Source organism: Lissotriton helveticus, chromosome 6 (assembly GCF_964261635.1).
Source record: "Lissotriton helveticus chromosome 6, aLisHel1.1, whole genome shotgun sequence".
In the NCBI taxonomy this organism is placed as follows: domain Eukaryota; kingdom Metazoa; phylum Chordata; class Amphibia; order Caudata; family Salamandridae; genus Lissotriton; species Lissotriton helveticus.
In genome coordinates, this window is record NC_136067.1 from 895,947,624 (window position 1) to 895,971,164 (window position 23,541).

The window sequence follows — 23,541 nt, forward strand, 5'->3', positions numbered from 1 at the left end:
TACAAACTAATGTCAACTAACACACTGATAAGTACTACCTTGCACAACCCAAACACCATTGCATTGTCCACCCTCACCCAACAGGTGTGTATCCATCTTGCATGAGAGTCCTGTTTGGGTGACGGAGGCCTGTACTACTACCCCCACCATACCCCCTGTCCCACAGCCCCTCAAGATGGAGCCCTCCCCCAACCAGGAGCATGTGGCAGCCATTGCAGCACACCAAACAAACTAACAGGTAGGTATCCATCTTGCATGGGAGGTCTGTTTGGGGGAGGGAGGCCTGTACTACTACTCCCACCATGTCCCCTGTCCCACAGCCCATCAAGATGGAGCCCTCCCCCACCCAGGAGCATGTGGCAGCCATTGCAGCACACCAAACAAACTAACAGGTAGGTATCCATCTTGCATGGGAGGTCTGTTTGGGGGAGGGAGGCCTGTACTACTACTCCCACCATACCCCCTGTCCCACAGCCCATCAACATGGAGCCCTCCCCCACCCAGGAGCATGTGGCAGCCATTGCAGCACACCAAACAAACTAACAGGTAGGTATCCATCTTGCATGGGAGGTCTTTTTTTGGGAGGGAGGCCTGTACTACTACTCCCACCATGCCCCCGTCCCATAGCTCATCAAGATGGAGCCCACCCCCACCCAGAAGCATGTGGCAGCCATTGCAGCACACCAAACAAACTAACAGGTAGATATCCATCTTGCATGGGAGATCTGTTTTGGGGAGGGAGGCCTGTACTACTACTCCCACCATGCCCCCTGTCCCACAGCCCATCAAGATCGAGCCCTCCCCCACCTGGGAGCATGTGGCAGCCATTGCACTACACCAAACAAACTAACAGGTTGGTATCCATCTTGCATGGGAGGTCTGTCTGGGGGAGGGAGGCCTGTACTACTACTCCCACCATGTCCCCTGTCCCACAGCCCATCAAGATGGAGCCCTCCCCCACCCAGGAGCATGTGGCAGCCATTGCAGCACACCAAACAAACTAACAGGTAGGTATCCATCTTGCATCTGAGGTCTGTCTGTGGGAGGGGGGCCTGTACTACCTCTCCCATCATGCCCCCTGTCCCACAGCTTATCAACATGGTGCCCTCCCCCACCTAGGAGCGCGTGGCAGCCTTTGCAGCAAAACAAACAAACTAACTGGTAGGTATCCATCTTGCATGGGGAAACACCGGGTGACGAAAGGCAGAGTCAGCACAAGCTGCCAGGACAGAGCAGAAGGGACTAAGTGAGACCTCTCTCGTCCAGCCTAACTCCCCGAAGAAGCAATTTCTTACTTTTAATAAGGTACAATGAAGCCTTAACCACTTGACGAATCAGGTCAATATACCTTTTTCTTCACACTTTTTTCACCATTCACTCCTATTGGTCCTGACGAAAGCCTACTTATCTTTTGACTACCAAAGGCTGAAACATGTTGACCTCTTTTTAATTTGTTAAAAGAAATGCACTTGAATTCCTTACTAAATTCGGAGGGTGCATAAATATTTTTATCAACAGTCCGAATCCAGATTTATTAAAATTCTCCATCTGGCTGTCCGGACTTTTTAGAATCACTACCAACCCCCCCCCACTGTTTCACGATCACTACTGCCTTAAACCTAAGGTATAACCTCCTGGTGGAGGGTGCACACACAAAAAATGACCCAATGATTACGCACGCACGTGTAAAGAAAAGCGGGGACACAGTATATACCGCTTAGAGAAGTTTCCAACATACACGTGTATGAGGGCCATATTTTGGGAGATACCAACCCTCGCCCTGCAAAACCATGGTTTAAGCAGGACCAGTGATCCTTTCCCCTTCTTGATTAAAAGCCATTGGCATATGGACATGTGTAAAAGGCGGTGGGCATGCTCTGCCGCCCAAATCGCGGTAGCTACCGCCTGGCCCCGGCGGTTCATCACCGCCATGGAGCATTGCCTACAGCCAATGGGAGCGACGATCGCGGTGGCATGATGCATTTAAGAAAATCCAGGTATGCGTGCTCCGCCGCTGCGGAGGCGGTCATTGAATGAATTTGAACGATGCACCATCGCGGTAGTGCACCACGGGACCCTGCGGTGCATCACCGCCATGGAGCATTGCCTACAGCCAATGGGGGAGACGATCTCGGTGGCATGATGCAGTTTTGAAAATTGCCATATGCGTGCTCCGCCACCGCGGAGGCGGTCATTGGATGAATTTGAATGAGGCAGAACTACACAACCAATTGTTGTAGCTTTGCAGCTTGGAAACGACCCCATGGGGCTATAAATTTGTGGGAGTGAGCCTCACATTTCCACTGCTCACGGAGCCTGCTGCCTGGGACCCTCTCCTGCCTTAAGTGCCTGCTGCCTGGGACCCTCTCCTGCTGCTGCCTGGGACCCTCTCCTGCTGCTGCCTGGGACCCTCTCCTGCCTGAAGTGTCTGCTGCCTGGTACCCTCTCCTGCTGCTGCCTGGGACCCTCTCCTGCCTGAAGTGCCTGCTGCCTGGGACCCTCTCCTGCTGCTGCCTGGGACCCCTCACAAGTCACTTCCAACACAGGTGTTCCATGGCCACAGGTATGGCAAGGACAGAGAAGATCCGTGCCAGTCCATTCACAAGCAAGGAGCTGGAGGTCCGGGTGGACGAGGTGCTGGCACAGTACCCAAGGCTGTATGGTGGCCCCAATGTAGTGGTAAGTCATTGTCGAGGTAGCTGTAGGGCAGGTGGGGTGTCAGACATGTACTTGTGCTGCAGCATGATATGCCTGAGGGTGTGGGGTTGTGTCATACACTGACAAACAAGCTGTCTCCAGGGCGAGGGAGTGTGTGTGTCCAAATGTCACAGTTTTACCGGCCTGCAGTTCTATGTGTGAGTTGTGTGTGTGACATTATCAGCCATCAAGGGCCACAGGATGCTGGACATGTAGGTGTCAGGACAGGAATTGCTTGGGAGATTGTTTCTATGTGCCACTGTTGGCTGAATCACTGTGAACCCGGAGACTGGGCCCAGTGCCTGCACACAGTGCTTCAAAACACACACAGGTATGAATGTGATGTATGTAGTGTGCAGACATGCATGGGACTGGTGATGTCTGCAAGCCACCGAAGGCGTTCAGTGCAGTCATCCTGAATGTGTGTGTGATTATCTGTGACCCTGTACGCCCTCATGAATGCATGCAATCACATGGTTTTGGCCCATGCAGAGTGCCCTTGTGGTAACCCCCAGTATGTGATGTTGGGAGTTTAAAAATGGTCATGAGTAGGTGTCTTGCTACTGTGGTGATAGATGTTAGTACATGACACTGTGTGACTGGTCATTTTCCCTTCTTCCCACCCATACCTGCAGCTCAAGGTACACCAGCGTAAGGCCGTGTGGAGGGCCATTGCAGCAAAGGTGCGAGCCCTGGGGGTCTCCAACAGACGACACACACACTGCCACAAGAGATGGGACGACATCAGTCGGCTTGCAAAAACCGAGGCTGAGATGACATTCGGCATAATACCACGCACTGGGCGTTTAGCACGGCGCAACATAACTCCACTGATGGTCCGCAATAGCATCGGCAAGAAGGCAGGGGTGAGTTTTTGGGGAGGGTGACTGTGGCTGGGAGTGGATGCATGTGTACAGGGCCTGTTGCAGCGGGGACCATGTGATGTTCTTGTGCTGGAGCTGTGCTGTGTCATGTGAGTGTCTGCTGGAATGTGTGCCAGTGTCATGCATTGTGACAAAATTCCCTCACAAAGGTGACCCTCCATGATGTTCTTCCTCATTTCCAGATGTGTAAAGATACACATGGTACTTCAGCATTGGTAGAGTGTGAGGAATCTATAAGGGTGGGAACAGCAGGGTCTACTATCTGAGTGTGAGTTCATGTATACATACTTTGCAGGCACCATGACCGTTGAGGGCCGCACATCTGACAACAAGGTGGTCCTGAGTACCAAATGATGCTTGGTATGGCCCACTTGGCATTGTGTCCAGTCATGTCCTAATGTGGGGGTGTTTCCCCCCCCTTTACCCTGAAGGTATGTCTGTAGTAATGAGTGTTGTCCACACATCAGGCCCCTAGGTGTGGGCTAGTCAAGTTGTATGTCTGGTACACTTAATCCACAGACAGGGTTGTTGTGGTATGTGTCCTCAACATGGCTCAGTCATGGCAGAGATTCAGTGTTACAGGCACAGTAGTGGTCTATGTAGTGTGGTGCTGCTATGTGATTGCAGGGTTTGTTGTTCAGCATGTCGATTTGGGCATCTCCTGTACTACAGTGTTGGATTGGTTTGTCCTGATATTGACACTAACACAACCCTGTCTCTCTCTCTCAAGCAGAATCAACTGTGGTCACGGAGGACCGGGACCTGGAAACCAGTGGTGGCGAAAGTACCGCCACAGCTGCACTGGAGGCCAGTGAAACAGAGCTCACCAGTGCATCTGAGGGGGACCGTAATATGCAGGAGGAATCCGTGCCTGAGACACAGATTACTATTTCATCTGATGCCAGCGGTGATGCATCTTTGTTGTTAGGCACAGGGGATGGTGAGTCAGCGTCATCACCTACCACACAGCGGCCAGTGGCGAGCCTCCCATCCACTTCCTCTGGTGCTGCCCGTATCCGTGTTCGTAAGAGGGGATGAGTTACATTCACACATGGCACCACTGAGCCTGCACCTGTCCCCCCTGCTGCCCTCACTGCAGAGTCAGTAGAGCTCCTGCGCCAGCTTTGTGTGGGCCAGACTGCCCTGATCAATGCCTTCAGCGAGCATGACAAGAAATTAGACGAGGTGGTTGCATACATGGAGGGTATACACTGTGACTTGGGTGGGCTACACCGTGCAGTCCAGGCTTTGTCACCCGCAGTGACTTCTGCCCTTCACCAGGCACATGCTCCCATTCCTGCTCAGGTGCCTTTGTCCACCCCCCAGTCAGTGGACACATCAGATGCAAGTGACCACGGTGCGCATGCGTCACAAACACGATACAGCACATGCAGCACACAGCAAACACAACCCAAACAGTCCTGCCCACAGACACCATCCCCTAGGAAGAGCAGATCCACCTCAGAATGCATAGACAAGGGCCCGTCAGGGAAGAGCAAGGCCGATAAAGCAGTGAGGGTGGCATCAGGCTCCCATGCCTCAGAGGCATCACCAGTAAAGGACTCTACTGTCCCTAAGACCTCATGCAGAAGTAGGCATGCAGTGTCTATGCCCACTGAGGAGGTGTTGTTTCGCAAGGGTACACCTAGGAAGGGCAAAGGGCAACATCCCCCACCGCGTCAACTCCTAATCCAAGCCCAGTGAAGCATGTGGACATGGGCACTGTAGGTGGGACACCTGGCAAACACACAAAGGAGGGCACTGTAGGTGCTACACCTGGCAAATACACAAAGGGGGCACTGTAGGTGGGACACCGGGCAAACAGGGAAAGGTGGTCCAGAGGCGTAGTCAGACAAAGCATTCCGCAGGATCCAGCACATCACCAGAGGGAGTGCCAGTGTCTGCACCTGATGCGGAACTGTTGGTGTGTGTGCCTGTTGTGTCTTCGCCAGTTCCCATTAACCCCAAGACAGGGAGGCCATTTTCATATTCCCAAAAAGTGGAAGGGCACCCCTCCAACCTCTCCCACCGACACTGTGTCACAGGTCTGCATGACTCCACCTCCACATGCCACTATGCCACCTGGTCCAAACAGCCCTCCAGCTTGCCAAACCACTGATAGGGCTACATCATCTGTGCCTCTGTCTCCCCAGTCAAGTGCTCCTGCTGTCCCCGACACACAGCCAGCTCGAAGCCCGCATGAAACACAGATGTGAATTGCAGTCCCCCTCATACAACTATCTCTCATACAGGTGTGCTAATCCTGGCCATTGTTTGCCACCTGGGGGTGTTGCTGGCCATGGAAGGCTACAGTCACACACACACACTCTGTGCAGCTTCTCATGTCCTGACTCTGCACTTCTCCCTGGCCACTGGCCTTGTCACTCACTGCTGCTCTGCCCTTGCCTGTGCAGCTTCTCATGTCCTGACTCTGCACTTCTCCCTGGCCACTGGCCACTGGCCTTGTCACTCACTGCTGCTCTGCCCTTGCCTGTGCAGCTTCTCATGTCCTGACTCTGCACTTCTCCCTGGCCAAGCTTAACATGTACTTGTTGTGCGCCCTGTAGTTGACACTAGTCTGTTGCTCTGCTGTGTTGGGCTCTCACCTGTGCCATAGACACTGGTCCTGCTGCTCTGCTGTATTGGACTCCCCCCTGTGCCATGGACACTGGCCCTGTTGCTCTGCTGTGTTGGGATCTCACCTGTGCCATAGACACTGGCCCTGCTGCTCTGCTGTGTTGGACTCTCCCCTGTGCCATGGGCACTGGCCCTGCTGCTCTGCTGTGTTGGACTCCCCCTGTGCCATGGACACTGGCCCTGTTGCTCTGCTGTGTTGGGCTCTCACCTGTGCCATCGACACTGGCCCTGCTGCTCTGCTGTGTTGGACTCCCGCTGTGCCATGGACACTGGCCCTGTTGCTCTGCTGTGTTGGGCTCTCACCTGTGCCATAGACACTGGCCCTACTGCTCTGCTGTGTTGGACTCCCCCCTGTGCCATGGACACCGGCCCTGCTGTTCTGCTGTGTTGGACTCCCCCCTGTGCCATGGACACTGGCCTTCCTGTTTGTAGTTTGCCTGTGCAGATTGTATTGCATTTAAACAGCATTTTGTGCCTTGCTCTTGTCTACTGTTGTTCTACTGTCGTATCTGTGCAATATGTCAATAAAGACAGCTACTCCTGTTGTCTGTTTTATCAGTGTCCTTGCAGAATAAAGTTATTTTGGGCTGTGCATTTAGTTGCCTCTACCCCATGCTCTATGTGTGACTACAATATCACCAAGCTGTTTGCCCGCATCACATTTCTAGACAGGGGTAACAGGGTCTTCAGTCCATTCAGACACTGATACTTGTGTTATCTGTGTTGCATCTTTTGCCTGTCATACAATTCTCTTTGTGGTGGTTTGCTATGTCAGCTTGGGGTACAGTGCCCCAAGCTGACATGGGTGTGATGGTGTGCACATGTTTACATGCAGGCTGGGCAAGCTCATGATGTATGTGTGTTATTCCTGTTTCTGTGCCCAGCTGTGTATATGATTGTGTATGGTCATTTTGTGTTGGCCCTCAGTCATGGTCCCCTGGACTACATGTGATGTGTGCTCTTGGTTGGTGATGAGGTGTGCAGTGTGAAGGTTGTGACTTTGTGGTGGTTATGGGTGTGTGTATGTCCCTGGATTGTGATGACCTCACATGTCTCAACCAGGAGGTGTGTGCCTGTTGTTTGTATTGTCCTGCCCTGTGTAAATGATTGTATGCAGTTGTGTGAGTTGTCTGGAGTGCACTGTGCAGTGTGTTGGTGTGTCCATGCAGTTCTGTGTGACTCTTCCTTGTTGTTTCTGTCAATTATGGGTGTGAAATGTGTGTGACTTGCACTTCAGTTTTGTGATAGTTTGATGATCAACGTGTCTGAAGTGTGTTTGTGTAGACTGTGTGGCCCTGCTGCTCCTCACTGGCATTGTGTTTCTGTTTGTCGTGCATTACAAGCACATGGTGCCTTTTAGCCTTCTGCATGGCATGGTGTGTGTGGTGCACAGCCATCACCTATGTGTGCCACTTGAGCCTGACCATTGTAGGTCTGCACTACCTTTATTTGTGTAGGATACAACACTTACATGTCTACTACTGACATGCTAGTCAGTTGACTTGAATGTCAGCTATCCCCTTTGTTTACATGTGTAGGTGCTCCCACTTCACTTGTTTGTGGCACTGTGCAATGTGGTGCAGTTCTTGGGCCTGGAGTGTTGTTCCACATTGGACCTTGCCCAACTGGTTTATGTGTGATGTTTTGTGCTATTTGTCTAGTGTGGATTGTTCATGTGCACTACAGCTGTGTGTGCTGCCCAGAGATCTGGTGGAGATGGCTGTGCTCTTGTGTCCCAGAGTGGTGCATCCTGTTGTTGTTGTGTTGGATGTATGTGTGTAGGATGTTGTATTGCTTGACTTCCTTTGTGTGCTGTTGTATTTGTGCTGTACTGATTTGTGGTGTGTGTGTTGAGGTTGTATCAGTCATGTCTGTGTGTGTCTGTTGTGCTTATTGTGCACTGGCTGCTTGTTGTACATACAGTGGTGTGTGTATGTGACCCTGGCATTGACTGATGTGCATCCCCTGATGTCCTGTGGTGTTTGTAGATTTTTGCTTTCGTGTGCATTTGTAGTTGGTTTGATGTGGCAGTGTGGGTCTGTGCAGGTGCCCTTCTTGTGTGATTTGTGGTCTGTTGTGTGTGTTTTATTCTTGAGAGATTATTTTGTGCACTCATGTTGTGTTTGTGCTCCCATCTATCATGACTCCATTAAAACGGTGTTTAAAACAATCACTAAGGGGGGTTGTGAAGCCTTGAGCTTCTCCCTCTTCCTCCCACATAAGGAGAACTTTAGGGGAGTTTTGTTATATCGGCCACCAGGACCGCGGAAATCCTTCACGGATCTAGTATGCAATCTGATGGAGGAAGGTATAAGCGATAGATCCTTCTCCATACTGGGCGATTTACTTTTCCATCTGGAAGACCCTGCAGATATTGATACAAAGGAGCTGCTTGATCTTATGAATGGACTCGACCTTCCACAAATAGTTAAAGGTGCCACCCACACAGCGGGTCATACCCTGGATGGGATCTTTTCAAATTCTCTACAGCTATCGGTAAAGGATGTGTTCCCTGTAGTATGGTCGGATCATTCGGCCATTCTATTTGAGATAGTCGGTGTAGAGAATCAGAATAATGAGAAAGCAGCAACAAAAGTTAGCTATTCAGGCGCATGGAATAAGATTGAAACGAAGGAATTGTCAGACCTCCTAGAATCTACCTTGCCTTCTTTATGTGGTCGATTCAGTTATCACTAGTTTTAATGATTGGATAAAGAAAACCTTGCGATAAGCTCGCCCCCAAAAAACATTTTGATGGTAAAAGGACTCATCCTTCTGCCCCTTGGTATACCCCTAATTTAAAAGCCCAGAAATGTATATATAAACACTCTGAGCGGGAATGGAGGAAGAGCTATAAGATTGAGGACAAAATTAAACATAAAGATAGTCTAAGAGCATACAAACAATTGTTGCTCACATCTAAGCAAGACTACTTCGCGAGCCAAATTAAACTAGCAGCAAACTTAGCAAAGACACTCTTTAAGATTGTTTGCCAACTGGCCAACCCTCATTCGCCAAAAGTAACAGAGAGTCATGAACTCTGTGACAAAATTGCTAAACACTTTTTAGATAAAGTTGAAGAAATTTTTTCAACTTTTAACAATGCCAACAATGGTTTTTCTTATGAATCAAGCATGGACAGAAACTTAACTCCGCAAACACAACATGCATTAAGGGAATTCCCTTTGTTAGCTAACACGGATACGGTTACACTCCTGCAAAATCTGAAATCTGGCTCTCCTTATGACCCCTGTCCTGTTAAAATTGCTAAACTGACCCCTCATGTAATCACATCAGTGCTGACTCCCCTCTTTAATAGGGTACTGGGAGAGGGCAGCTTCCCAGCACATTGGAAGACGGCTTCCTTGATCCCGCTGCTAAAAAAAACTAATTTGGATTCCTCAGATGTTCGTAACTTTAGGCCCATTTCTCACTTACCGTTCCCAGCTAAAATGCTAGAGAAATGGATAAATAAACAGCTGAGCAGGTACCTATATGAGGCTGAGGTGCTTGACTGTACACAATATGGCTTCCGGGAGGGTCATAGTACAGAAACTGCTCTCCTAAAATCAACTGATGAGATCAGGAAAACGCTAGATCAGGGGGGTAAAGCAGCAATGATTATGCTTGATCTCTCCGCAGCGTTTGACACGGTCCATCACGTATTGTTGATGGACCGTTTGTCAGCCTGCGGAGTAAAAAATTCCGCCTGGAAGGTCTTAAAATCTTTCCTTTCTGGGCGGAGGCAGATAGTAGCCCTTGAAGATTTCTGCTCAACTCCTTTTCATCTGCCCTGTGGGGTCCCATAGGGATCGTCATTAAGCCAAACCTTTTTCAATGTGTATGTATCGTCCCTGGCCCCATTGATAAGATCTTATGGGTTCCAGCTGACATCATATGCGGACGATACGCAGATAGTGGTATCCCTCCTTCCTGGTCTAGAAGGGGCGGTTAGCCTCAAGTTACACGACTGTATGGATTCAGTTGGACATTGGATGGCCAGTAACTGTCTGAAATTAAATTCAGACAAGACTGAGGTCGTCCTATTTGGCAATGACATGAGTACTTGGACCCCAACATGTTGGCCAAACTCCTGGGCCCTCTACCTATTTCCTCCACACAGGTGAAAAACCTGGGAGTTTACCTGGATGACACTCTGACTGGGGCCATTCAGTCTTTACCTGCTGTGTTGCTGTGACCCTGTAATCCTTCGGTGCCGGTGTGCCCCTGCAGAGTCTCCCTCCCGCTGCCGCAGCTCGTTATCCTGTGGCCGCGGAGTGGAGGGATACCACAACTCCCAGGTTCCCCAGCGCCCCAACACAGGAAGTGACTCACCCTGGTTCGCGCACGGAGGTGCTTCAAAATCACCACAGCCCCCGCGTCGCGGGATCGCGCGCGGGTCTGCGCCGGGCTAAGCCCTCAGAGGCCAGAGGAGGCAGGGCTGGGCCACCTCCCTAACAATCAAATTGAAAGAGCTGAGAACCAGTGCCTGTCAGGTGAGACTGTGACCTTGAACTTATACATATTGACTAGTGGTCCTCTATAGAGCAAAGCGAGATTGTTTCCAAATCAAAGAAAGGGAAAAACACTGATCCAATGATTTCAGGCGGCAGCATAATTGGGACCTTGGAACGTTTTTTTTTTTGCACGGACTGCTGCTATGGTGGGGAGGGAAATAGAAATAACAGAAAAGCGGCTATCCCTTGAACTTGGAACTACTAAAAGATCGTCTCTTGGTGCTATAGAGGATGTAGCCACTCCAGACCATAACGATGTTCCAAAATTTGCAGCAGTAAGCTTGATATCCCCAGGAAACGAACGAAATGAGACAATCTCCTCTATTTCCACTATTGATGATATTTGTCGACTTGTAGTACTATCTCCCTAGAGGAATTCCATCCAATAGTGCTAAACAGCAAAAGCGTGCCAAAAGGTAACAGACGGAAAAGGAAAAGGGGAGGGAAGCTTCAAGTAGGTGGGAAATCCACGATACCGAAAACTACTAACAAACTGGTGAAATCCTATCTGGGTAAAATCTTGGCGACACCGCCTACCCCTCTAAGTCAAAATCCACCCCTAGTATTATCCACACCCTCCCCAGTGATTGATCATCAGCCATTAATCAGAGTAGACAGTAATGGGGTTTGTACTATGGAGCACCTATTAAGATCATTCATACTCCCACTTAATGAGAGGTTGAGGGTCTTAACTAACAAGGTGGATAACCTCCATAAGATTGCAATGAGCAATACTAACGGGTCAGGGAATCCTGTAATTATTAAGCAAAGCAGAGGACCTGCTAATGAGCAAGGCAGACAGGATAATTTTACCCATGCCACTCCATGGTTGAATCCAGTCAGTGAACTTGCGAGGAAACGACCAAGTAGGACAGAGAGCGATATAGGGAACAATACTGGGAATAATCCAGGGAATGAGGAGAAGAATACTAATACTAAAGAGCAGAAGAATCCTGGGACAAACTCCTGTCCTTTAAAGGATGAGGGTGTAAGAAATGTATCACCTTCCTCCACAATCTGCTCCACTGGTTATAGTACTTGCAAATGTGCCTCCCCTTAAAGAGGGAGTCAGTGAGAATTACATCCAGCTAAGAAATAAGGTCATGCATTGGCTATCAGGCAACACAACTGAGGGTAAGATGGTAGGGCCAAATATCATAATGGCTAGACGGGTGTCCTGGCTTGGTAGATCTAAGAAATTAAAAAAGGGTGACTGCGTGGTGGTCAATTTTAATAGCCAGGCACCAGTTGAGAGGATAATGAGTGAAGTGGGGCATGGGGGAGGGATTTGGGGCCAAGGCATAGAGATACTGCCATTAGGCTACTTTTACAGGCCAATAAACCTAGCCAGATCAGTTAATGGAAATAAATGGCAAGTAGAGATGAGAGCCCCCCAGGTATATTATCAGGCTGGGACACTTGGAGGACAGAGATGGGGTATACAGGGATTAAATAGGTATCCAGGGCCCAACAGATTTACAGCGTTGTCAGGATTGAATGACTGCGACTGACGGTGTGAAAGAAATAAAGGCAATATTAAACATAAGGATAGTGTCCCAAAGCAGAGCGAGGATAAGGCAGTATTACCCCCGATAGGAGACGAAACAGGAGGACCATCGTCAGAACCCGGTAATTCACAAGATAGTGTATTAGGACTTACACCACTCACGAGTCCTAATGACATGAGAACGGACCCAATTAACCAGATTAGAACACAGGTAACCCCCAAAGCAAGAAAAGTCAACCTCTTCAAGAAACCAGCCTGTGAAATTGTTCCTGCGGCTAAGGTAGCTGCTCCATTGTCTAACCGCCCACGAACTAAATTAGTGGCATCACGAGATAGGGTAAGGGTTGTTTTCTGGAACATCTGTGGCTTGGAGAGTAAGGTTTCTAATACAGCATGGAGAGACCTTATAAAAGACTTCGACATTCTTGGTATCCAAGAAACATGACTTATAGGTGAAAAACACCTTGATGGTTATAAGACATTCCACACCCCGGCGGTATATTCCCCACATGGTAGACACAAAGGGGGAATTTGTGTCTATGTATCTAACTTGCTGAGAGTGCGGAGCATAAAAATGCTGAAGTGTTCCCCCTACTATCAATTGGTGTCCATCTATCTAACATCTGGGTTGTGCTTGTTGGTGGTGAACTTTTACAACAATACTAAAGGAATGTTTGAGGAGGTATTGAATAACCTAATGGAAGACTTAAACCACTTGTACCTCAACAATGAGAGAGATATAATTGTTGTGTGGGGAGGGGATTTCAACATCAGCATCTGTAATTCCCATGCTTGTAATGCTAGAGAAGTCGAGTAGGAAGGGAGTAACGATGTGAGTCACTTTATTCACTCAGGAAAAGGGGAGAAATTAAATGATATACTAGCCACCCTTGATTTGGGATTCGCTAATAAGATGAGCTCCCCTGTGGTGGAATTTAGCCCCACCTTTATCTCAAGGGGCTTACAATCGGTCATTGATTTTATATTAGTTCCCAATAAACATCATACCTGGGTGGAGAAGTTTGAGATCCACTCAAATGGCCTCAGTGACCACTTGCCCATTAGTCTTAATCTATCCCTACCAGTTTCCAATAAATCCACTACCATCGAGGCTCTGGCATGGGTGAAGGATATAACATTAGCCAGGCGAAATGGCTTTACCTTAAAGTGGAGTGCGTTAGATCTAGTGGAAACAAATAAGGGCATTATCGTTAATGCCCAGTCACACATTCAGGTTTGTCTAGATGAAAAGGCCTCTCATAAAGAAATATTGGATGCCTTTGGAGGTATTACGGCGATAATACAGGACACCCTCACTAAACCAAGCAAAAAACGTGTTAAGTCTACAGGGTGGTTTGATAACAAATGCACAAAGGCATATACCCAATTAAAAGCCGCGCTTAGCACCAAAACCAGAGATCTTGAATTAATAAGGAACTGTAGAAGGGTGTATAACCTAGCAAGGTCCCAGCGGAAAAGGGAGCTTAAAGAACAAGCATGGCAAAATCTGCTTCAGGCCTCTGAAAGCAGAAACACTAAACTGTTTTGGCAAGCAGTAAATGCACCATATTTTAAAAGAGAGGATAATGCAACAATAGAGGTTGCCATTGACGAAGTGGCATGGATTAATTTCTTCTCAAATGTGTATAAAAGGGAGAGGGAAAGTCTGTGCACTATTACTGAAACCAACGCACCAATTTTGGCCCACTCACCGATAGACCTAGAAATTCGCCTTGATGAAGTCCTGGTGGCAATAAATAGTAGTAAAGGAAATAAGGCACCGGGCCCGGACGGAATACCGATCGACGTTTTTAAGTTGATCCCGGATTTGTGGGCCCCAATATGCACACGAGTCCTGCAGGCATGTAGTGCTGTAGGATTTAATAAAACCTAAACTGAGTCGGTGATTATACCGATACACAAAAAGGGGGATAGAGAGAGCCCTTCTAATTATAGGCCAATTTCCCTGCTAGACTCCCTTATGAAGCTAGCAGGCAGGGTGGTCCTAAATAAACTCCATACATGGACAGAAGATAATAACATCCTGAGCCCCGTTCAATATGGTTTTAGAGAAGGGATGGGTACAGTGGAACAGGTCCTCAATGTTATAATCATTCAGGGGAAATACACACGGGCGAAGAAAGAACGCTTATATGCCATCTTCGTAGATCTCACAGCCGCTTTTGACTGTGTGGATCATGCGAAGTTATGGCATACCCTCGAAGAAATAGGAGTGGATCCACCCATAGTATAATTTATTCGCCAACTGTATTCCGGGGCTACAGCAAGGGTGAGATTTGGGACTAAGGGGGAGTGCACTAGGCCCTTCTGCATTGAGAAGGGGGTGAGACAGGGCTGTGTGCTGTCCCCATTCCTTTTCTCCATCTATACCAACGCTTTGGAGGGGGATTTGGAGGCCAGCACCATTGACTCCCCTAGATTCTGTAAGAGACAGGCAGTCTCACTCCTTTATGCGGACAACGCAGTGCTTATGGCCCGAACAAAGATAGGTGCTAAAAGGGCTTTAGAAAAATATAATCATTTCATGGGGTCAAGAGGGCTGAAAATCAATGCAAAGAAATCATTTATGATGGTGTGTGGGAAAGGGCGGGCCGAACATAAGGAAATTAAGGTGGATGGCCTCACAATTGGATGTACAAAATCCTTCTCCTACCTGGGGGTATTGCATGGTTCGGGCCTGTGGGGGGCAGCCATAAAGTCCAGGGCCTTGCTATTTAAACGCTCTATGGCGGCACTTATGAATTTTGCTAAACAGCTCGGCAAAATACCACCAGAAATCCTTTTAAAAATCTACAAGGCTAAGTGTAGGAGTATTGCCCTATATGGGGCTGGTATCTGGGGGATCCAGAATGCAATGACCATTCAAATAGTCGAAAACTGCTTCTTAAAATACTTATTAGCATTGCCCCAGGGTGTGGCAACATTTAACTGCCATGCAGAGTTAGATCTAGAATATATTTCCGATCTTATTAAACTCCAGCCAATATTACTCTGGCACAGGGTATGGACGACGGAAGCTCTGGGACTCAATCGGGACATTATAAAGGATGCGATGGCCCTTGACAATGTTAAATCTATTCCTTGGTTAATGTATGTTAAGAACACTCTCTCTGATTTGCAAAGACCAGAGTTATACAGTAACCCAGTTAATAATCTTGGAATTTCAAGGAAAGACTTGAAAAAATTATGTATGAGCCACTTTGAAATATTGAGAAGTTCAGGTGAACTCCTGAAATGTTCAGTCATCCAACACCAAGGGACCCTGATATGCCAGTGGATCCAACCCTATTTATCCATTTGCACTGTGAGTTTTGACCGTTTTATATTAACACGGTTTAGGTTTGAACTATTCTTCCGCCTGGTAACCTTTCCTCTAAAAAACAACTGGTCACGGAACCTGGCACCCTGTACCTGTGACACTATGTCGACACAATCTACTTTCCATCTGATTCTGTTTTGCAAATATTATAATGCTGAACGCAGAGGGTGGATCAGACAATAGTTGAGACAGAACCAATGGCGACAATGTAGACCAGCATATTTAAGTTTATTGCAATCAGGGAGTGAGAAATGCATTATGGTTATGACTGGCTTTTTAAAAAGTATTTTAAAGAAACGGAAATTAATGATGTTAACTGATTGATCAACTAATTGAGATATTTAGTGTATGTATTATGAATTGCTTTATATCACTGATGTACTAATTTAATCCTTTTTTAAATTAACTGTTTTTATTGGATGATGACTGTGTTTTTATGGAATGTGTATTTGCATTGTGAAGCTTTTATGATTTTATACTTCATTTAAATCGAATAAAGCATTTCTGATTCTGACCTGGATGACAGACTGGACATGAGGAAACAAATTAATGCCGTGGTCTCTTCTACGATGTTCACCATTAGAACCACCAAGAAAATTCTCCCTTTCCTGCCCAAGGAGAGTCGGCAGACGGTGGTTACGGCACTTGTCATGTCACGACTTGATTATTGCAACAGCCTCTATTTAAATATCCAAGAGAGGCTGTTGCAGAGGCTGCAGCTGCTGCAGAATACAGCTGCCAGGCTGGTTTCTGGCATATCCAAATTTTCCCCCATCTCTAGTGAAATTCGTAAACTTCACTGGTTACCGGTGAGACAACGGATACATTTTAAATCTCTGTGCCTTGTCTTCAGATAACTTCATAAGCAGGGTCCACACTATCTTCAAGACCAACTTCAATGGTATTCACCATCTAGAACTTTGCGCTCATCAGTGCAAAAATTAGTAAGAGTACCACCAGTGAAAAAGGCTCGCTGGGGTGGTAAGAGATTTGTGGTGGCAGCAGCAAGACTTTGGAACCAGCTCCCCCCTCATCTGAGATGCTGAACCGAATTACTCCCCTTCAGAAAAATGCTTAAAACATGGATGTTCTAGAATCTCTTTCCTGATCGTGCAACTCACTACTCCCTAGGGACAGCAGATAGCGCCAGGACACCTTCGGGTAGCAGACGCGCTTTACAAAATAATTAACATAACATAACATAATATAGCATTGCCCTTCCACAGTTTGGCTGTCAGGTTATGTCTGTTTCTGATGTGATTCTGTGTGTGTTCCTGTGGTGTTTGTGTGTTGTCTTTATGAAGGCATCAGTTCAAGCGCCCCTGTGTGTGTGTTATGTTTGTACCTACACCCAGGGTGTGTGTTTGTTTGTGTGTGTTTGTGCTGGGAGATGTTGGCCGCCTTTAGTGTTATTGACACTGGTGTTGTGTGTTACTTGTCAGCCTCTCCTGCAGTCGCTGTGTCCCTGGTTGTTTGTTGTGTGGTGCAGGGTGTGTATTGTGCTTGCTTGTTGCTGTGCTTGTTGCTTGTTGGTGTACATGTGGGTGCACAGGATGGGCACCTGGCCTGTGCCTGATGGTGTGTGTTGCTGTCTGGTTGGGGGTGGTGTGTCCCTGTGCTCTTTGTGCCCTGCCCATGCCTTGGAGTGGTCCTGCCTTCTGCTTTGTGCGCATGTGTTGACCGCTGCGTTGACGTGGGCTGGAACGGAAGGTTGCTGCTAGTTGGTGGTCGAAGTGTGTCCCGGATGCAGAGGGGTGACTTTGTGCCAGGTGGGTAATGTGTTGGTGCACTTATGGATGTGTTGTGACCCCCAGCAGGGTGTTTGTTGTGAAATTATACCCTAGGTCGGCCTGTGTGTTGTGTTTGTGTAGTTGCGTATCTGCGGCGGCGTCCGCGGTGGCCCATTTGATGATAGTACTGTAGCAGGTACATCACCGGATGCATATGTAGGGCTGGGTCCATGGCGTTCATGACTGCTGCTCTGATATCGCGCTCCGCTGTTGAGTTTCCGCCGTGTCAGATTGGGCGGCGTCTCCGCTGCGGTGCGTCTGCTTGTTTTGGCCATCCTAATTTGTTGAGCGGGGCGGACGTCATTCCGCACAGCGGTGAGGCTCCATTGGCTCCCACCGCCGCGGTGCCGGGCGCACTTTGATGGCGGTGCGCATTGCTCCGCATCGGACGGGAAATGACCTATGTTTTACTATACTAATATGGCCGTAGTGAGTTACGCTGCTCACGGGCGGAAAAAGGTGTTTTTCCGCCCCACCAGCACCGCGGTGGTGCCACCGTCCGACATCCTAATGGACCCCCAAATGTTTCCATCAATATTAGTGTTATTTCTATTTTGGGTGTTGTGTGTCGATATTTTTGTTTCTGATGTAGTTGACTGGATAATTCTGCAATTCGATGTTGTATCAGTGATCCGGCTCAGACGATAGAACTTTTTCAAAGCATATATGGTAGTTACTGCAAGTTTCAGTCATCTCTCTACTAGACTCCATGGTCAAGATCGTTGGATGTATAGCTCTAAACGGGATTGCTGCCTGGTAACTCTAATCTGAGATTGTCTCCGGTGTCAAGTATGGATTAAATGATGGTCTCAGGCCGATGGAGCAGTGTCTCAACTTACATTAACTCATAGGTAAATATACTATATCGAAGGGGAGCCCCATGTATTTAGCTTTCATGGAACTCAGCAGCACTTTTGACTGAGTAAATACAACAAAGCTGTGGGGTCTGGTAACCAGCATGGGTCTGGGCCAGGCCCTGGTTGATTTCTCTCAGGCCTTACACATAGGAGTCTCAGCCTCTGTAAGATACAATGAAGGTGTGAAAATTGTAAGTACTTTTCACTAGACTTGAGTGTACGTCAGAGGTATGTTCTTGCATCTACAATGTTTCTACTGTCAACAACCTTAATCAGTTTTTGAAAATGCATAGCCTGGACATGGAACAGGAACAATCCAACTCCATGCCAGCATTATTGCATGAAGAGGGAGTTTAAAGTTAGGATTTTGTCTCAGTTTAGTAGTAGTAAAGTTAGGAGTCCTAACTTTACTACTACTAAATGCCTTCTGTGACTACCAAAAGTAGTAAGTTTAGGATTTTATCTCAGATTAGTTCTGTGAATCGGCCCCTATATGAGTTAAAGCGTATAATTGATAAGTTTCTCCTCTTTATGGACAACCTTGATCTAGAATCTAATCTTTTGAAAACCTTTTATATGGCCTGCAGTCCAAAGAAAACAAAATCCAGATGCATCCAGATCAAGGAAGGAATATTGGAATTTAAATAATTTCTCATACCTGGGAGTAACTTTGATTTAACCAGCTAATTGCCTTTCACTGGTGTGCCTAAGGTTTTCACAGTTAGTGGGCATTCTGTTTAATTTTAGGGTTTGAGTGTTGAGAACAGGCCCATCCTAGCTCTGTTGGCAATATACAGATGCAAAACATATCTGCCAAGGTTTCAAATTGCTTATGTGTGACATTTTCTTAATTTCAGTGTAGTTATGAGTGACATTCAATGACTATGAGTGATACTTTCTCACGAGCAATATCAAGCATTGAAGACGAGGGAAACATATACATTTCAGAAATTACACCCATTTGAGCAACAAGAAACTCTAAGAAGATCTTAAAACTGCTGCAAAGTACCACAAATAGAAGGGCACTGTGGGACCTGACTACACCAAACATGATGTGAGAGGTCATACTGCCTCCCACTGAGCCTTGTGTTTCATAATGCAATAGCTGACAAGTTTTCAGATTGCTTATGTCTGACATTCCATGGTTCAAGTGCACTTATGAGTGAAATTCAACTGCCAAATGTGTGTCAGTTAGAGTGACACTTTGTTGTGACTAAAGCCAGGCAATGAAGTGCATAGAAAGAGGTAAATACCAGAGACCACCACCACCATCAAGCGACTGCTTACTCCAGCACTATCCTGACACATTACTGCAGTTTTGCATGCATCTTGGAACAGCAATAAGCCCTAATGGATTCCGGTGTCATTCATATTTTCAGCACTTTTTTTTCATCAGTACTTGTTGGGTAGAATCTGTCAGGTTGCAATATGACTTCTAGGCATTAGGAGGAGCACCAATGATGCAGCCTTCTTTTTTGGCTGGTTGTCCAAAATAAGATGCTGCTTTGGGCTGCTGATACCTGGCTTCAACTCCATAATAGACGCCATATTGGGAATGCTTCCTGGAAACTCAGCCTTGGGCACCTAATTGCAGAAGATGCCGGCATCAAGCAGATCAGAGAAGGGGACCATGAAATACTGGCTTGGACGCAAGAACAACTGGAAGTAGCTCTAGCAAGGGCCAGACAATAGAAATGGTGTTGGTCTCCAATGGTACAGCTTGATTGTAATATTCAATGCTTTGCTAAACCAATAGCATTTAACCACCTCTACAACTCTCATTCATCATTCCAAAAGATAACTGTAGGGCAGCAAAAGCGATCACCTCATGCAGCTGTATCAGTTGGCCACAAGCCTTTCCCATACTAATATTTTTGTTAACCATTCCAAAACTGCCATTCATTTAGCAGACTGTATTGTTCTGAAATAATTTTGGGAGAGTACACTTCCCTGTGTCCTGCTGTCACAGTGCCTACGTTTAGTGAAGCCTGATTTGATTGGTTAAGGCTTACTTGCATCGCATTACTTGCATTGCCTTCAGGTTTCAGAGGTAAGAGTGAATATCTTAGGGGTTGATTACGATGGTGGGCTGACTTGGTCTGCTCGCCACCATAGCTGTGTTTGGGACCGCTCACTAGACATGTGGCGGTCCCATCACTGCGATTAGGATGTGCCTGCCATACTGGTGGGCGCATCCTGGGCTTTTTACATTGCAGGCGATGCTGCTGGCTGCAGCACCGTCCGCAATGTTAAAAGTGATTACACTGTATTTTCCTGCACCGTGTGGCAGGCACCACAAGGTGCCTGCCACTTGGTGCATGGAATTGCAGTGCAGTGACACCCCCCTCCAACAAGGGGGACCCACAACAGGCCTACAAACCCAATCCCTGCCTACCTTTCCACATGGAAAGGCCTTCCTGAACCCACATCCTGATCTGGTGGACGGTGTCTGCTAGGCACCCCCACCATTTCAGGGGCCCTACACCATCTGCCAGCCAATAAGTGCGATTGCCTCCGGTGGTAAAACAGCAAATGGACTTTGTGTCCACCGCGATACCCACCGCCATACTAATTTGGCAGTGAGTAATGAGCTTGGTGATGGCGGAAGAACCGCCACCGCCTGCCCGGCCATGGAGGTCTTTCCGCCATCATAATGATCCCCTTTGTTCTTCGAATAGGGTGTTAATAATATTTTATATCAATGTAAAATATATGCATTTTGTGGCACTTTATTCAATGCTAGAGATAATTTCGGAATGCCTAATATTATCAAAAGTATCTTTTTTTTGGAATGGCACCTCATACCACTGCTTGTCCTACTGCCTAACACTTTGCTTTAATTCTTCATTGACATTTGTGTTCAATTTTGTTTTTTTCTCACAGATTATTTATGTAACCAGAAACCCCAAAGACAATATGGTTTCTTACTATCACTTTGGAAATATGATGCGAGAGTCTATTGAAGAACCTACTGTAATGCTGGAAGAGCACTTTGAGAAGTATTGCACAGGAAAAGGTACTGTTCTGCATGCTACTTTTCTAAGTGATTATAAAACAACAGCTGTTTTGTTAGACCTGACAGTCTTAGGGTGGTCTTCCCCCAAACGTTTCGCCTTTGTGAGGATCTGGGTCTACTACATGATATGGCTCTGGGGGTCTTATCGGAGAGGACAATAACAGATACCATCCTGAGTGCAATCAGTAATATTTACTTAATCATAGCTCAACCCTCTGTAGCTGAGGCTGTGAGCAATAAGGCTTGGCAAAGGAGCATAGTGTAAAACATTTACAAGCATCAAACAACTGAATAAGAAAATCAAACACCAATTAAAAGACACAACAACAATTTATAAAACATAGACCATATTTTTATGAATTTTTAAAGACCATAAATATTAAAATCCACAGGAGGGTTCCAGAGATATAGATTTTAGAGCTTTTTCATCACTTTTAAAGACAACCGAAAACAAGCATTGGCAAACATAAAGTTTGAAAACTTTTAAAAAGTTTGAAAGAGTTTGTGTGCATACTCTGGCCAAGCCTTGGCGACCAAATCCAGCACGGTAAAGGTCTAGGGTGCCAGAAAGTATACTTTGTACAGTTACTTGGCCAACCGAGCGAGATGACAACCGCCGTAGAAGTCAATGGAGTGGTCTGGATGCTGAGGGATGCAGGCAAAGATGTTCAAAAGGATGCTCCTGTTGTGGTGTGGTTGATGGGGGAGTCTCAGTGGTGGTTCCTCGGACGATGGGTGATGTTGGGCGACTTTGGCCACAGAGATCGGGGTCCCTTGAAGTCCTCTATGTTGCAGTGGTCAGATAGTCAATGCTGGTCACACTGCTCCGCAGTTGGATGCAAACTTCTTCTTGGGGCTTGATAATGAGAAATCAGACTTTGGACAGCATTCCTGAGTTCACCAGACTCGGTTGCTTGTTTTGGCTAGCTCAAGTTTTGTGTTTCTTGTGCTTGGTGATAGGTAGCTGCAAAATTGCTGCAGAGATATCACTCTTTTGGCTCTTATGATCCTGGAGCAGGCACCAGGGGATCAGCCGACTGATCCTTAGAGTCATTGATCTTGGTGAAGTTCGGAAATCAACTTTTCCCTGGGTGAGGAGCCACAGGCACAGTTCCAATCTCACTGCCAAAAAATACAACAAGTGTAGTCCTCTCGACAATGCACCCTTTTTTTGCATGCTTCAAGAGCAGCAGGGCAGTCCTACTTCGGTCCTCAGTTCTTTTCCAAAATGAACTAAAGGGTAGGGTGCCATATTTATCCCAGAAATGAGCCCAGAAGGATCCACATGGTCACTAGTGTCAGAACGTGTCAGACTGCAAAAAAAGCCACTGAGCTACCGGAACTAACCAGCGGGGATGATGGCTCGATGATTGATAGCCCACTCGCCTCTGCGTAAACCCCCAAAAAGTGAAACTACCACTGCTTTGGTAAAAAATACATAAGGAAAAGAGGAATGGGAAAAGAAGAAAAGGTGCTACTAGGACTGGGTGTCTTCTCTTAACTGTGTCTATGAACAAGTAGAAAGGCACCACTTCAGGAAAAACACTACCCAGAAGGAATGCTCTGTAGACAAGAAAGGAGAGAAGGAAGCAAAGAAGTCAAGTTCCTATGCATGCACAACAGGAAACAGAAAACAACTTTACACAGCATACATACTCACAATCATGTAAGCAGCAGTAAGCATTAATCCTGAAGACATCAAAAATAGGATCGCCCAAAGATAGGTAGATTAAGGTAATTGTAGAGCAATCCTTACGAGATAACAATATCTGAAATCATCAAGTCAACAAACTGGCAAAATAAACAAAAATAAAATCAAATGTCTCGGCACCAAGAGAATAGCAGAATGTCGAACACTCCCACACTCTGCTACCTGCCCTCTGTAGAATAGTCACAGCAAGACAAATTTCCTCCTGCATGTTACACGGGAGACGTGCTCCTTTTCTCCCCGCCTTTCAGTAAGGCAAGATCCCTCTGACACCAAGTGCTCACGGGGAGAACGGGAAAGCGTGCTGCTTAAATGATCCAGCATCCTCCAGAAGATTAGCAGAAGCACCTCCTCTATAGTTGAGCAAACAAACACAATTCCAGGTCCTTCCAGTAGCAGGAACAAAACGATCAGAGAAAAAGCACAAAGCTACAGTGGCCATTGTCAAGCCGGACCTCTGTAAGAGGAGGGGCTTATATACTTGGCAATAAAACATGACATTTCAGGTTTTCTTGTATTCCATGAGTCCCAGTGGATTCTGTGACTTGTAGTTTCATTTTCTGGACCAGATGATTTTGTTTTCAGACA

At 47.0% G+C, this 23,541-nt stretch overlaps 1 protein-coding gene across 1 annotated transcript in view; it reads left to right on the forward strand.

Annotated features, from left to right (window-relative positions):
• Positions 1 to 23,541, forward strand: part of LOC144763176 (amine sulfotransferase-like) — a 540,275-nt gene that overhangs the window by 205,445 nt on the left and 311,289 nt on the right. The window contains exon 4 of the mRNA XM_078648522.1: positions 21,113 to 21,245. Within this exon, the coding sequence (XP_078504648.1) occupies positions 21,113 to 21,245 (133 nt within the window). The remainder of the gene's footprint in view (positions 1 to 21,112; positions 21,246 to 23,541) is intronic.